Consider the following 12,991-nt stretch of genomic DNA (forward strand, 5'->3'; position numbering starts at 1 on the left):
AAATAAAAATATTCACCAGTCTGAAACTCTTGCTCCAGTCTATGTTGCTAAGCTGGTAAGGGGAACATATACATCTAAACTGAAGCCATGTTCACTGGCTTTTCAGGACCCTCCCTACTCTGCTTCTGATTGACTAGTAGTCCTTAATTAGGTTCTGTGCATGTGTAACATACAGATTATATGGTGGCTGTTACTGGTGAAAATCAAGTTTGTAAGGTGTGTTTACCTGCTGGGGGCATAGTAACATTGAATGGGAGGCTCTCAACACAACCCTGTGTGTTACAACATCTGATCCAGAAGCTGTAGTTGCTGTAAGGACGTAGGTCAGTTACAGTCAACCAGCTTCCTGCCGCTGTACTTCCATCCAACACACCATCACCATCTAAGAGACAGAGTGAATCAGACAAAGAGAGACATGTAAGGTCTTAGGCTAAGCATGGTGTATATATCTAGTGAGGAGGAGGACAGTAATGTCTTGCACACATGTGATAGCAGAAAAGTGATTCATAAAGGATTGATACAATAACAGAAGGAAAGTAGAGGAGAATGAATGAGAGTTCAAGAGAGAGGAATACTGACTGAGATTAACTGAGGGTGATCAAAAGAGAGAGGTCTCCATATTGAGGTTATGCAAGGATAGTCAAAGAAAAAGGATCAGAAAATTACACTATGTGAACCTATTCAATATATTTAGATGGACACACACACACATATCAGCTCTGTGTGAACTGGTGAAGGCAGTGTGTATCAAAGAAACAAGGGGTTGTGGGTAACTAGAGCGAAACATAATTTCTCTCTTTCCTCCACACCTCTTCTATCCTTCTCTCCACTCATTTTAATCTGTCTGTTCCTCTGTGAGGCACAGATCAAAGTCTGTGTGTGTGTGACAGAGAGAGAGAGAGAGAGAGAGAGAGCGAGCACTTGGTGAATATGTGTTAGTTAAAGGATGAGTGTGTGTGTTCTGTTTCCCCATGCTCCTGTTCTCATCTTGTTCAATTTTCTTCTTCGCCCTTTTCTTTCCATGTCCAGTTCTCCTCTTCTGTTTTGTTGTTCTTCATGTCTTATGTTGTTTTGCAATATTTTCTGAAACATCTATCTATTTGTCTTTGTTCTTCCTTCTCTTCATATCTTCATACCACTGACTTGCTCTAGACTCCTATATCATCTCCTCTCACAAGTCACCAGCATTATAAAAAACCCTCGCCTTTTGTACACCACTCTGGTTTGATTACTCCTTCGTTTGCTTTCTCATTTCATGCTTGACTTTCAGTCTAAGTTGGCATTGTTTGTAAGGAGTTTCTACTCATCTTTAAAAACCTTAATCAAAAAAAAAAACAATTGAAATTGGCAATAATATTAATTGTGCTCACAGGAAAGTAGCAGTGGCTCATGTATTATGTTTTATGTCTAAGGACTATGAATATAATTTAATATGATTCTAGGAAAACAGTATCATAATGATCCCTATATAAGAACAAGTATGCATTTATTTCACCACAGCACTAAGTTCAGACTGCAGGCCTTAGTGCTCAGTTCCAATTTACTGCCCAGATCTGATATTTTTGATTGACCGTTCACATTATTTTTTAAATGTGGCCCCCCATCACACTTGCCACAGCCTGAAAGTGACTCACATGAGCAAAAGAATAATACGACGTTACGCTCAGAACGCTGTAGTACAGAAGTAAACATGGAGGCCAGATGTTAGTATGAAAGTATGGGGATTTGTGAGCAAATGATAACAAGGACAAGAAGAAAGAAAGCCCAATTTTTTATTTTTTATTATGGCTTTTTGTAGAGCGACGGCTGCTACTAGTGCAGAATTGTGATGACGGTCCCTCTAAAGTGACGAGAGTCACATGAATTCCGATCTGACTGTCCAGACTCTGGTCGCATTTCAAAAAATCTGATTTGGACTACTTATGAAAGTGGCAAAGAAAGTGGTTGGAAAAGATCAGAATCCACTTGACTTGTGCTGTTCAGACTGATTTGATTTGGGTCACATATGAGCAAAAAAAGATTTGACGTGACTTGAGAATTACTACTGATGACAAGAAATGTTTGCTGTATTTTCCTGTTCTGACAAGTCAAAACATCTGCTGTGAAAAAGGTCAATGACCACTTAATGTAATAATCATATCCATACTGATAAACTGTTTCAGTGTATTGAGCACAGTCACTTTGCCTCCAGGACAGTCTGACCTGCGAGCATTGGAGTTAAGCAACAAGTTAAGACACCCCTTTTTAGCTTAGTTTTGAGGTTGAAGTAATGATATGGTATGGTTTCCCCTAAATCCTATGTGATTAATATGATCAACTTAACAGCAATGTATGTAATGGATAGCTGTATCTGTAGAGGGTTTAGTGGGCAACTGAGGTTGTCTTTAAGGCATTATCAGCCTTTTTGTCTGCCTAGTCAGCGAATGTGTGATAAATGCATTCAAATTTGAAAACAAATGAGGCAGACTATGGTATTAGTATTCATGTGACACTGTGTATTACCTATGCATATGTACAAGAATATGTGTTTTTATGTATGTGAGCTACTGTTTGTTCAGGCTTAACGTTTATGCGGTGTGTGTGTGTGTGTGTGTGACAGAGAGAAAAAGTTAAGCTCTATGTGTGTTACCTTTTAGGGATGCACCGAATTGAAAATTCTTGGCCGAAGCCAAAACCAAATACTGTATAATGAAAAAATTTACTGAACACCAAACAAGGACATTCACATTTTAGCCTTTTTTTTTTACCACTGCATAAATTAAGAAGCCAAAATGTGCTTTTTACTCAGTATTTCCCACAGGATTTGGAGAGACTATGGTGGGTGGGTCTGAGGCCCAAGGGGGTCCAGTAAAGTAAATAACATGTGTCCATTTACTTTTAATGGACACATGTAATATGTTTTATACTTTCTGTTAATATAATCCAATTAATCTTATTTCCATACTGTATAGACACCTTACTCTGAAAACCGGACGTTGTCACATGTGTATCCTCACGCTAAATTCATCAAGTCCGACCCAATTTGATAAACAATGTTGTATGTGGTTCTCCTATCGCGCAACATAATAACTTCACTGCCTCTCTTCAGGTAGGACTCTCATACTGCAACACTTGTCTTTGTAAAGAGAGAAACTGACAGGATAAAGTCGCTTGCCTTCTCAGAAACTTTTCTAAGAAGTCAGATGGAGAGGATCTGCTAGGAGACAATTCAGCAGAACAGTGTCTGCAAACAGCGATTTTTGCGTCTTTCTCGGATACTTTAAAATGCTTCCACACTGCCGACATTGTTCGTAACGTAATTGTTCAGTAAAATTTATTTGGTCTTTTGACATATTAGACCGAACACCGAAAGTGCTTCTTTTGCATTTCGGCTGATTGATTTCGGTGGCTGAACATTCGGTGCATCCCTATTACCTTTGCTTTTGTAATACAGTGTGTAGCTGAGGTTCCCATTCGGTCTAGGTGGTGCTGTCCAGCGGGCTCGGACCGATCGAGAGCTCTGATTTGTTAGTTCCAGCAGTATGGGGCCTTCTGGGGCCATCTCTAATGTACGCATCTCCACCTGATTTAAAGGAAAAAAGGAAAGACACCCAAGCACACTTAACGTTCAAAAGAACAAACATGTAGCATGTGCACAATAAACTACAGTATACACAGTACTTTACTATATTTTACTATAATTCTACTCACACTCATCCATCCAACTGCTATAGATTTCATTTTGAAATATATAAAAAACCTAGAATAAAATCTGCCCCCACTTGATAAGGTTCACAATGGTATTATATTTCATGGAGTGGATTAATTAAGGGGTTAAAATATAACACTTTAACAAGTTTTGGTTTAAAATTAAACTGCTCTACACAACTGGCCAGCACTACTTCTGCCTTTAGTTTTCTATCCTCTTTTCTTATACCTCCTTCTCTCTCTCCTGCCACATGCCTCTCATCTTCTTCTCTAATTTCACTTCACCTTCTCTCTTTCCACCGTCAACCCGCTCTCTTCTTCTGTCTCATTTCCTCCTGTCTCACTCTCCTCTCCTCTGCTGCCCACCTTTATTCTCCTTTTCCTGTCCATCTTGTCATCTCTTCCTCTTCACTTCTTCATCCTGTTCTCACCCCTCCCCTTCCCACCTTCCTCTCCTCCTGTTCTGCTGTGTCAGCAGTTTTCCTGGTGTTTGACTAAACATGGCGTCCATATTGGAAAAATGTCCCAAAATATGGCCTGTCGTCAGAGACATCGTTGAGGGTGGAGTGGCATTTCCTACCAAATGTCACTGTCGCCACGCCAACCCTCGTTATTGAGCCAAGAGAATCGATCACCTTTATGATGCCCAGTGACACACACGCACACACACACACACACACACGCACGCACACACACACACACACAGACACACACACACACACAACCACTTTGTAAATGTCTGAGTAGGCACTCCCACATGTGTACCTATGTTTTTGTGTGTTGGTTAGTTAGTGCAGTGATAATCTGCATTATAAAAATATCGGCTTGCTGTTTTAACCATTTTGTTTCACCAACTGATAAAATTCATCCAATGAGAATTTTATCAAGCTTTTACTTTTGCTGCTCTAAATACTAAGTTTTTGGTAGGTCAAGAGAAAAATGCTGTATATAACAGAAGTAGTTTTAGATTTATCTTCATTTTATCCACATTTTAGTAGCAGCAACTACAGTTCATGTGAAAAAAATACTGCAGTAAGCCTGAGAAGTAAGCTCCGAAGTAAAGAGAAAAACAATATTTCTACAGAACTGTCAAGGACAAAGAGGTTTTAGTAATACCAGTGGTCACTAGAATATGCAACACCACAGCAATGACTTTTTCAGAGATCTCATAAAGGATCTTGCTGTTTCTCATATTAATAAATTAATTAGTGTGGTTACTAGCAAGACATTCACTGACCATTGGTCCCTTGCCACAGCCCTGCGCCGTGCAGGCCTGCAGCCTGAGTACATGTCGGCTCCATGGAGAAAGTCCTTCCACCATGAAGAACCTCTGGGAGGAACTGGAGTTTAAAATGAGAACTCCATCCAGCCAGAGACCATAGCTGGTTATAATGCCTGTCAAAAGAAAACATGTGGTTATGACATGTATGAGAAACAGAAGAAATATAAAAATGAAACGAGCAAACTGTTTTCATGCCACAGTAAGCCAGACATTTTAGCCAGCCCACTAATGACTGGAGCTTTCCTGAGTCACTGTAAACTAGTTTTAGTTTAATGTCTTAAAAAGACGTTTACTGTACATGAGTATCTCTGTACATAAATGTCCTTGAGTGTAAACATAACCAATGTGTCGCATCAATTCACTTCAATGAACCAAAGATTTATATGACTGAAGAATATGTAATTTTTAAAAAATGCCTTAATTCAGAAGTGTGGGAGGGCAGTAAAAAGTGTTAAAATACAACTGGTGTGAACAAATATAACAGCTACCTCATTAATGGTTAAAACTATAATAAACTATATAGCATTAATGACACAAACCATAATGTTCTGAACAGACACATAACAAACACTAAAAAAAGCTACATTTGCAGTCAACCAGTAGGCAGAGCCAGAAAGCAGCCTTTTTATTGGGCATCAACTTCGCGTTTATGTGCGTATTATCTAAATGCCAGTGAGACATAGCTGAGACACGAGACTGCATGGAGCTGGTGCAGACAGCTACAAAGATTAAAATCAGAGTGCGGTAGATGTGGGGTGGGCGGGAATGATTGAAACGTTATAAAGTGTTGCAATATAGGGGCATTTGTGAGGAAATGACTTAAAAAGAATGTGGGACAGGGGTGTAAAATGTGTGTGTGTGTGTGTGTGTTTGGAGGGGGCAATAGCCCCTTGGACCCCCTATTTCTGGCACCCTTGGCATCCAGACTATGAGGAATCCCAATCACAAAGTGAGCTTTGCTATGTTGGGATGTAGTCTGGGTCACTGGATTACGATGCAAATGAAAACTGACTTAGGGGCTCCAGACCTGCCAGTCAATGTGTCGTAGTGTGATCCGATGATGAAAACAGCACTGAGACGACAAATGTAACCATAGGTGTGACAAGGATAAAGGCTCTCAGAAGGACAGTAGAACTAGAGCGAACACACATATAAATGTGGGTGCAAATAGGTGTGGACACACAAAGTCATCTGCATGGACACTGCCCACATGCACACAAAGATACACACACACTAAGATGGGAACTCACACGTGCCCGTACACACACACACACACACACACACACACACACACACACACACACACACACACACACACAGGCACAATAATTACATTACATTACATCGACCTAATAAAAAAATGAAACAGTACGGTGCCAAATGTGCTTTTCCTTAATAAAAATGCATACAGGGGGCTCAAAAGATCAGTGCTGAACTAAGAGTCTATTCTGCTTTAATCATGTGTGGGTTTTATTATTGCTCAATACAGATATACACACCTATCAGGGAAATGAAGACACAAAAACCCCACGGACCCCAACTACATCTGGGAAGCTCTTAATGTGGCCAATCACATGCGTGTGTGAGTGTGTGTGTGTGTATGTGTGCGGACGTCTCTGTGTGCTTGTGTGAATAAGCCCATATCAGTACAGGTTGTAATAAAGACAGGTTGGGAAATGAAGCAGTGAATGCATAACAGGCTTATTTCCCCTCTTTGTCTGCGTGTTGCCCCGACCTAATCCCCGAGAGGATTATCCCCCACAAATCCCTGCGGAATTGGGGAGAAGGGGGGAGAGAGAAAGACACAGAATCTCACTCTTCTGGAACCCATCACCATCATCATCGTCATTGTTGCCGTGCATTTGTAAAAAAAAGAGTAAATGGAAAAAAAAGGCACTGAGCTCTTCTCCCCTTTTAAGCAAAAATTAAAGCTTTTTAAGCATGAGATAATCGGGTAAGCATGATTAAGTGTCTTCTTGTTATAAATTTCTGTCATCAGATGAGAAAAGCTTTAAGTAATTTATCCAAGCTAATATGCACACACATCACAGGGTTTATGGTGCGAAATGCACTCATGTGGCATTAAGCGTAAAACACACACAATTCACATTGCACACACACGCATTAAGGAATTACACATAGTTTAATGAGCATGGCAGTAACATTCGATAATATGTGGCTGTGTGTTGTATGTTAGAGACTGTGAAATGGGGTGGGAAATCCTCAGATGGTTTTCATCACTCAATTCATTTGGTTTCATAAGATGTGCATTTGTTAATATAGTCCTAGATAATTTATGTTGATATTTTTTTTGTAAAAAATACAACATTTTCAGTATAGTATGTGGTAGATAATGTTACTTGAACCTACTTTATTTTAGTGATTTCAAGATGTGTTATATATGTCCCTTTGAGAGGACATCTGAATGCTTATACAGTGTGTATTCAAATTTCATAATAATGTGTTTCATTGCTTTTCTGTGCCTTTATTACAGACAGTAGAGTGATGGTGTGGGAGAGAAAGATGCAACAACAGTCCCCAGCTGGACTCGAACTGGAGATGTTGCCGTTCACGGTGGACTTTTTTTAAAAAGACATAGTTTCCTACTCCATGGTACTCCATGTTTCATTGCCTTTTGAAGGTGCATTGTTCTTCTTCTTGGTATTCTCGGTTAATGTTACTGAATGTTAAGTTGGTTAGTGATATATTTCCATATATAGGAAAAAATATATAAAAAAACAAAACACAAGTGGATTATAAAACACTGTCAAAGCAAGATGACCCAGAGCAAGCACTTGTTTTTTATTGTATTAGACATTATTATGCAATATTTTGAGGTTTTGCAAATATTGTACCAGTAATTCAGATAAAAGTATACTGATTGATGATGCTTCATTGCTCTTCCTCACTGAAACACATTAGCATATTGTTTAGTTAAACTCTGCATACATTTTAATTCAAGCTATTCCAAAACTGTTTTGTGCAGGAAACTATTCTACAGGTAACTTTGAATCTCTTTACTCAAAAACATCTGATGACAGAAAATAGTTATGAAAAAAAAGAAAGAAAAAGATCTACATCTAGATCTTCGATAGATTTCAAATTCAGATCCCATATACGCAAAATACATCTCGGTCCAACTCTGTGGAATGGATATTATTTGGCTGTAAGTAAATTACATGAAGGTAAGGAGAATAGCGAACATTGAGAGAAAGGTGGTCAATGTGAGCCCATGTGCTTCCAGCCTGCAGTTCTCTATTCAGTCAAAAGGGAGCACTTTTCATCCACTTAAAGGAGCTTGGTGAAGCACTGCCCTCTCACTCCCGGTCTCTGTTAGTCTCTGTCTCAAATTGTATGTTTTCTCCCCAGTCTTTGTTTCTCTCCCCTTTCTCATTGAGTCCTTTTGCCCTCTCCTTTTGGTTTTTCTTTTCTGTAACTATAAAACAGTTATCACTCTATCTCTTGCACACTCATCTCTCACTAGTTTCGATTAAAAAAACAATTATTTAAAAAACATTGTCATATGGATTGAAATATTGTGTGTGTCTATGTGCATTTGGCTCAAATTTCACATTATTCTAAATGTCAGTGTGGATAAATGTTTATGTACATTTGAATGTTTTTGGCTGATCTGTCTGTATATGCCAGATTAAGCGTGTGTCCTCTCACCATTTGGAGTGTCAGGAGGTGTCCAGCTGACATTGAGTGCATGTGGGGACAAAGGGGTGACCAGCGGTGCAGGAACACTCTCTGGGGTGCTCTCCTCAGTCTGAGCCTGGCTGGGAGGGCTTAAGGTACACCCACCTCCTGTGCAGGCCTGACATAAACACACCAACACATTAATGTATGGATGAATGTGACAATGCAAATCAAAAACATGAAAGAGTAAGGGACTCACAGCGACTGTGATTGTGTAATCAGTTCCGGGGGTTAGGTTACGGAGTGTGTGGTCTTCAAAATGTTCTGTGCTGTTATAGGCTAGCACAGGCTCTGCACCATCATGTGACAGGAAGATGGAATAGAACTCCAAAACGCCATTGACCTGAGAGGGACGTGACCACCTGGAGAGGGAGAGAAGAATCAGGAGAGAGTAAATAACAAAATACATTTATAGCACTGTACTTGCGTTCAGATTTCAGGGATGAGAATGTTGCTTTAATATCTAATTTACCTAATTTAAGGGGGAAATATTTTACTTTTTTTCTCCATTATATTTGTAACATAGCTGTAGTATCAAGTTAATTTACAGATTACACATAAGGGCGGTGGTATTTCAACGTTCCTGTTTAACTAACCTAACTGCCTCTGTACCACAAACATCTATTGTTAAAAACACATAAAGAGAACCACACCACTACTTTGGTTGACATATTTCTTCATTTACTTTTAATGTCGCTTATATTACCATAGCAATATTACAGTGCACATTTAGACATTTTATATTTATTTATATACTTATCTATATATCTTTCAAAAAGAACCGTCATCTTTTTTGACCACGGACAGTTACTGTTAAATATACTGTGTATTAAGATGTTATCAGGACTGTTTGAATTTCATTGGTTTCACGTATTAACTGAGTGTTTGTTATGTAGAAGAAGAGTATAAATTGATGGGACAGTGCAGTGTCATTTAATGTACAACGGCTCCATTAAAACAGAAAAACTAAAATAAGATTATGAGACTGTGACTGCACCAGATTGCTCTGTTTGTATCTGCACGTGTGCCTTTTTCATTGTGTTTCCCTCTACTTGCAAATGAAAAACACAATGCTGAGAGCTAAGGTGTCTTACACGACACACACACACGCATATAATGTACACACAGTTTCGTTTGTAAGATAGAAGTGTCTCCTTTTTTATATTTAGAACAGGAAGGTCATCCTCACCAGAGAGGGGGGGGGAGACAAGAGACAGTATATATCAATAGAAACAAGTCAACTATCCATTACAAAATGTGAAAAAAAGAGCAGTATGAACTTAATCTTTGCTATACATACTAAACTAAAAATGTTTTGTCTGCTTCATTAATGCTAAACTATTGTTGTGCCATTGTTTTTTATGTATTCTAATAAGGGATTGTGGGAGCTGCTGATTGTGTCTTGGTGATCTAAATATTTCCACTGCCCTTTTAAATGTGATGTGATTGTTGAAGACATATTCAAGCAAATATGTTGTATAGTCATGAGAAAATTATAGGTCACTTCTAAGGGGGCAGGGTTGTGTATTTACTTCAACCTAACTTTGTAAAATACAGTGCTGTATCAATACTGGTTTGAAATAGGTACATGTTTTGTAAATTATGGACCTTGATATATTTTTTGTGCTATACAAAATCCAAAGTATCTGCAAGTTTTCCTAGGATTTTGAGAATAACATAATAACACAAGTAGATCATTCCAAAATATAACAAGTGCTAAAGCACTAAAACATGTTTTATAAATAGTTCTGCAATTCTTACAAATCCCTGAGAGTAACTCAACCCTCCTGGCATGGTAGCAGAGTGAGGCCATTTTAAAAAGTGATGGATTCCCTTCTTGGTTCCTCCCATTAATAGCCAGTTTTTGAATGACTGATGAGTGTGTGTTAGCACACAATTAGCCACTGTGGCTAATCTATCACATTTATTTTAAGATTTATATGCTGTCGATTGGCAGTGTGATGTATGTCCACTTTTGAAAAACTAAATCAAAGGGGAGTCGTAATAATCTGTATCATAATTCACCACTGGTTTTAAAAGTGTGTTGTGAAATTAATGTAAAATTGAAAACCATGCAGTAGGTTCAAAATTTGCATCACAATCTATGAAATATCAACCTCTCTTCTGCATCTCACTCCAATCTTTCCTACTATTCTCTACATTGCACACTCAACAAAACAGCATTGGTGCCATCAATTAATCACTAACACATTAAGATTACTGAAGACTGAAAAGAAATCTGAGTAAAAGGAAACAAATTGGGATAAAACAAGCATTTTATTTAGTTAAGCTAGCTATAGTGAATTTTACCTCTCAACACGACATGTGTCCATCAGGATTTCTATGTATTTGTGACTATGCACATGTGTGGGTATTTTTGCAGCTCTGTGTGTGTGTGTGTGTGTGTGTGTGTGTGTGTCAGATAGTGTTAGGTGAGGTCAGGGAATAAATCTGCTGATATTGTTTGGTTGGCAACCTGCAGCTTCCCTCAACCTTTCTCACAGTCTCTCACCCTCAGTCACTCTCTCACACACTCACACTCTATCTCACTGTCTTTTTTAACATTTCTTACATTTCCCTCAGTTCTTTCCTTTAAAAATCACAATTTATCTTTCTCTCCTTCTCACTATCATCCATTTTTTTCTTTCTTCACATTTTTTCCACAGTTGTTCTCTCACTCAGTCTTTCTCAGCTTTTCTCACAGACACAACAGAGAGGTATTGACCACATATGATCTCTCAACCTCTGCCTATTACCAGTGTGCTAACAAGGCAATACGCAGCCTTCCCACACCTGGTGAATATATAGCTGAAAAACATTTTCAGGCATACAAACTGGTCAGGGGTAAAAAAGGTGAGAAGGATACACAAGCAATGAAATGCACAGAGACAGTGTGAGAGGGGTCTTTTTTGCATTTGTCTACTGCAACAAGAGAAAGATACCAACATGCAAGGGCGTCACTTTGTGTTGAAAAGCAGTGGGGACATAAGGGCTCAGATTAGGTAAGTGATGATACACTTAGCTCACGAGATGTGGCGATGCACCATATTGGTGTCACGAGAACGAGACGTGACGATAATTTAACAGTATTTAATAGAAATCATCAAAGCTGCAATATATGAGTTGATGTCTGGGGAAATTTTTTTATTTATGTAAAGGGAAACACAAAATTCAGATGGCAGGTAACAATTCAAAATCTTTAAGTATTACAGAATCTAATGCGGTGCAGCTCTCATTCTGTGTTGCTTTCACAAATGTTTCTCCTGTAGATAAACTTATCTCATGTTATATCTGCCCTGCTGAACTAGCACACATGCAGGCATGATTTAGTCTTCCCTCCTCTTTTGTCATGTTCAGAGGGAGAGAACAGAAAATTTGGCCAAAAAGAAACTGTAACAAGAAGTTGTTGCTGAGCGACCGATTCTCCATATTTTCGCACCTCTTATTGCTGTGAAAGCTGTTAGGCATTTTAGGCAAAGCCGTAACGCTGTCTGAAAAACTTTTTTAGATTTGAAAAAATTTATTTGTGAAAATGAAAAAAGGGCAATTTCACTACTTTTTCTCCACATGTAGACCTGATACTATGTTTGTTTGAAACCTTAGAGTCTGAGGAATAATCTAGTCCAGATTTGAGATCTCTAGGTATAGTGGTTTTGGATCTGGACCTGGTCTAATGTGGTCTACACGTGAAAAAAGCAGATAAATTGTCATTTAAAGTACTTTCACAAATTGAATAAAGGTTTCACAAATCTGAAACTATGTTTAAAAGAAACTTTTGTCTCTGTGGAATAATCTAGTCCAGACTTGAGATCTCTAGGTATAGTGGTTTTGGATCTGGACCTGGTCTAATGTGGTCTACATGTGAAAAAAGCAGATAAATTGTCATTTAAAGTATTTTCACAAATTGAATAAAGGTTTCACAAATCTGAAACTATGTTTGTTTGAAACCTTAGACTCTGAGGAATATTCCAGTCCAGATTTGAGAACTCTAGGTATAGTGGTTTGGGATCTGGACCTGGTCTAATGTGGTCTGCATGTGAAGAAAAAGCGGTGAAATTGCCCTTTTTTCATTTTCACAAATAAAATAAAGTTTTTTCAAATCTAAAAAAGTGTTTCAGACAGCGTTAAGGCTTTGCCTAAAATGCATACCAGCTTTCACAGCAGTAAGAGGTGGAAAAAACGGAGAATTGGTCATTCAGCAACGTAAACTAACTTTCCCTTAACTTTCCCTTAACTTTCCCTTAACTTTCCCTTAACTTTCCTCGTAACTGCCAAATCGGAAGCTGTGAATCGGATGCTATTCAGGGTCGTGCAGTGTAGCGG

The 12,991-nt window shown here is 38.6% G+C and overlaps 1 protein-coding gene across 1 annotated transcript in view; it reads right to left on the reverse strand.

Moving 5' to 3' along the window:
• Window positions 1-12,991, reverse strand: part of ush2a (Usher syndrome 2A (autosomal recessive, mild)) — a 239,018-nt gene that overhangs the window by 102,528 nt on the left and 123,499 nt on the right. Inside the window, 5 exon segments of the mRNA XM_038701698.1 lie at window positions 227-382; window positions 3,415-3,562; window positions 4,925-5,082; window positions 8,639-8,786; window positions 8,868-9,030. Coding sequence (XP_038557626.1) covers window positions 227-382; window positions 3,415-3,562; window positions 4,925-5,082; window positions 8,639-8,786; window positions 8,868-9,030 — 773 coding nt within the window.

Source organism: Micropterus salmoides, unplaced genomic scaffold (genome assembly GCF_014851395.1).
Source record: "Micropterus salmoides isolate LMB-PRFRI ecotype aquatic unplaced genomic scaffold, ASM1485139v1 Ms_hic_scaffold_6, whole genome shotgun sequence".
Lineage (NCBI taxonomy): Eukaryota > Metazoa > Chordata > Actinopteri > Centrarchiformes > Centrarchidae > Micropterus > Micropterus salmoides.